This window comes from Gracilinanus agilis, unplaced genomic scaffold (assembly GCF_016433145.1).
Source record: "Gracilinanus agilis isolate LMUSP501 unplaced genomic scaffold, AgileGrace unplaced_scaffold57506, whole genome shotgun sequence".
NCBI lineage: Eukaryota > Metazoa > Chordata > Mammalia > Didelphimorphia > Didelphidae > Gracilinanus > Gracilinanus agilis.
The window spans coordinates 2779-4131 of NW_025393028.1; the positions used below are offsets into that span (position 1 = coordinate 2779).

A 1353-nucleotide genomic window follows, 5' to 3' on the forward strand; every position below is an offset into this window, starting at 1 on the left:
CTTCTTTATTAAAGCTGCCCCAAATTGGAATGGGATGCCTCCTAAGGTGGAAATTCTTCCTTTTTAGAGGTTTTCAAATAGAGGTTGGATGACCACTTGTTAAGTTTGTTATAATGAAGACTCTTTTTTGCATACTGGCCGAACTAGGTGATTGTTAAGATCTATTCTGGTTCTCAAGTTCCATTATATTTAAATAACCATTGAAGCTTGCAACATACTTAACATCCTCAGTATCCCATTTGATCTTTCTAATAACCTGAACTCAGAAAAGCTAAATGATGTATTTGTGAGAGTCCCACAGAAATTAAGTGCTCATGGCACTCTCCAGCTTCCCAGTTCAGTACTCTTGCCATGAAAAACTATGCTTCTCAAATTGTTACAGCAGATTCTCCTCAAAGCCCTGACAAGTTTTAAAATATGTCAAAGCAACTGGGTACATATGAATCTCAGAAACTGATGTGAAGTTTAAAACAAAGCCACACCTTCATGTTACTTACAGGGGATGGCCTGGCCCCCAGTAAACACCTATGCCAGCTCGAGCTCTCCTCCTCCCATTACTGGAGCAGCAGCCATCTGTGTAAACCACAGCCGCATCTCCCATATAAGAAAATATATCTTTGCTAAGTGAGGGTACTGAGTCCACAGCTTGTTTTGCAATCTTTGGGCAAGGCTCTTCCTCTTCACCTGATGATTCATGGGGTCTCTTGTTTGGATTCAGTTTGGGGTCCTGTGTGTCACATTTCTTTTTCTGCTCTGTTGAATGATCAGGACTTGTTGCATTTCGGACAAAGGCCCAAGCCTCATCCTCAGAGGCAAACTTCTTAAACCTTGCAGCAGGAAATCGGTCCACTTGAGCTTGACATTCACTCCAGGTGAGGAACACATCGGTCTGGCGGCCCCTCCTCACCGCGTAGAACATGCCCCTGCACAGAAAGCGCGGGCCCCAGCGGCCGAAGGCACCCGCGGCTACTTCGGGGACAGCGGCCCAGAGCTTCAGCATGTCCCATTCTGGGGCCAGTGATCCTCTTTTTAACATCAAGAAATTGTTCCTATTTCCTAACTTTTTCAAAAATGAATTCAACAAGCCAGTAATATTTGGGCTTAAAATTGTGGTTTATGAATACTGTGGTTAAAGGAATACTATTTTGTTATAAGGAAGGATGATCTGTTTGATTTCTATAAAAACTGGGAAGATCTCCATGAATTGATGCAGAGTGAAATCAGCAGAACCAGGAGAATATTGTACACAGAGACTGTAACATTGTGGGACAATGAAATGTGATTGACTTTGCTATTATACACAACAAGCAAAGCAGTGATCCTGGACAATCCTGAGGGGCTTAAGAGAAAGAA

General features: G+C 42.8%; 1 protein-coding gene across 1 annotated transcript; it reads right to left on the reverse strand.

The window, feature by feature from the left end:
* Window positions 1-493: 493 nt before the first annotated feature.
* Window positions 494-1000, reverse strand: LOC123256274 (ribonuclease H1-like). The gene has a single exon (XM_044684927.1). The coding sequence runs from the start codon at window positions 998-1000 to the stop codon at window positions 494-496; it is 507 nt and encodes a 168-aa protein (XP_044540862.1).
* Window positions 1001-1353: the final 353 nt, after the last annotated feature.

Coding starts and splice junctions, on each gene's coding strand:
- LOC123256274 (XM_044684927.1), bottom strand. CDS start 1,000: ATGCTGAAGCTCTGGGCCGCTGTCCCCGAAGTAGCCGCGGGTGCCTTC.